At 48.6% G+C, this 1,507-nt stretch overlaps 1 protein-coding gene across 4 annotated transcripts in view; it reads right to left on the bottom strand.

Moving 5' to 3' along the window:
- The window catches only part of SLC37A3 (solute carrier family 37, member 3), a 64,248-nt gene that overhangs the window by 19,567 nt on the left and 43,174 nt on the right, over positions 1–1,507 (bottom strand). For 2 of the 4 annotated variants that reach the window (XM_011995455.1, XM_011995454.1), the window contains exons 10-11: positions 1,026–1,127; positions 375–422 (exon numbers count right to left, since the gene is read on the bottom strand). The exons of 1 other annotated variant lie outside the window; for it this stretch is intronic. In XM_011995455.1, the coding sequence (XP_011850845.1) occupies positions 375–422; positions 1,026–1,127 (150 nt within the window). The remainder of the gene's footprint in view (positions 1–374; positions 423–1,025; positions 1,128–1,507) is intronic. One more of the 4 variants, XM_011995456.1, reaches the window with a different exon arrangement.

The following is a 1,507-nucleotide window of genomic DNA, read 5'->3' as shown; positions in this document are numbered from 1 at the left end:
GCCTGTGGTCCCAGCTACTCGGCAGGCTGAGGCAAGAGAATGGCATGAACCTGGGAGGCAGAGCTTGCAGTGAGCCGAGATCACGCCACTGCACTCCAGCCTGGGTGACAGGGCGAGACTCCATTTCAAAAAAAAAAAAAATCTTAAGAAAATTTCTGTCAATAGGGACTGCTTCTGTCACAATAGGACTGAGGAGGTGATGTAAGAAAGAGCAGAGAAAAAGAATCTGGAAAAGGAGACATCTTTCCTTCTAAAATCTGAATTCTCTGTAATTAAGGTTTCGGTACTACTCAAATTGAGGGAGAAACAGTTTCCCTTTTCCTCTGAATTGAGAGAGTAGCAGAAGCACGGTGGAGCAGAGCCATGGGCCGCACCTGTAACAGTCATCAGAAGGGCATTGATGGCCTTATCGTTCGGAGAACCTGTGAGGGAAGACACAGACAAACCACGGTGACTTAAAAAGCGGACTCCATGTGCCTCTGCCAACAGTACGCAAAGATCTGAGTCTCCGCGACCTCACAAATCACTCCCAGAGACAACAAAGAGACACAACTCTCTCTGCTGCTTTCAACTCTGATTTGTAACGTCTGCCTCTTGCTGGTGCTCAAGCTAACGAGACTTCTAAAAGCTAAAGAAAAGCTCTACTCCTGTCTCAGCAGCATCTTAAGGGACATATACCACACCTACTAATTACCATCTTTCGCTTTTGAAACCTGTTCCCTTTTTATTGTTTTATTGGCTATAATGCCATGCCTCTGGAGCCTCCCCCAAACAAAGCATACACACTCCCAAGCAAGCTTTTAAGCAAATTAAAGCAAAAGAGATGTCAGTTTCCTCCCAAGACAAATAAAACGATGTGATGACAGGTTTCCCAGGCATTCACAAGACAATGCAAAGGTGGCGTATCAGGCCTTGAAGCTGGTCTCCATGCTCTCCCTAGCACTGGTCACTGACTCCAGACAAAATGCCTTATTCCTACCAGATTAGGGAAGCAAAGGAATTCGTAATTGCAAAGGAATACTCACGACTATACCCGACAAGGGACCCAACCGCCAGAAGTAGGCTCAAGGCAAGAACCGGCGCTCTCTTCTGTAGTACGTCAGAGATGAAGCCTTGCAAAGTTCCACCTTCAAGCACAGAGTGTCGAGCAATCAAAATCACTTCTAATTTAGCTCGCTCACCTGAGGTGTGCTCCCCATTGGCCCTCTAGTCTCACTGGCAGCAGCCTAACACTGGTCTATCAAAAAATGTGGCTGGGCCGGGCGCGGTGGCTCACGCCTGTAATCCCAGCAGTTTGGGAGGCCGAGGTGGGCAGATCACGAGGTCAGGAGATACAGACCATCCTGACCAACATGGTGAAACCCCCTCTCTACTAAAAATACAAAAAAATTAGCCAGGCACGGTGGCAGGCACCTGTAGTCCCAGCTACTCAGGAGGCTGAGGCAGGAGAATGGTGTGAACCCGGGAGGCAGAGCTTGCAGTGAGCCGAGATTGTGCCACTGCACTC

This window comes from Mandrillus leucophaeus, unplaced genomic scaffold (assembly GCF_000951045.1).
Source record: "Mandrillus leucophaeus isolate KB7577 unplaced genomic scaffold, Mleu.le_1.0 Scaffold49, whole genome shotgun sequence".
In the NCBI taxonomy this organism is placed as follows: domain Eukaryota; kingdom Metazoa; phylum Chordata; class Mammalia; order Primates; family Cercopithecidae; genus Mandrillus; species Mandrillus leucophaeus.
The sequence above is the reverse complement of the archived record's forward strand: the minus strand, read 5'-3'. Positions and strand labels throughout refer to the sequence as shown.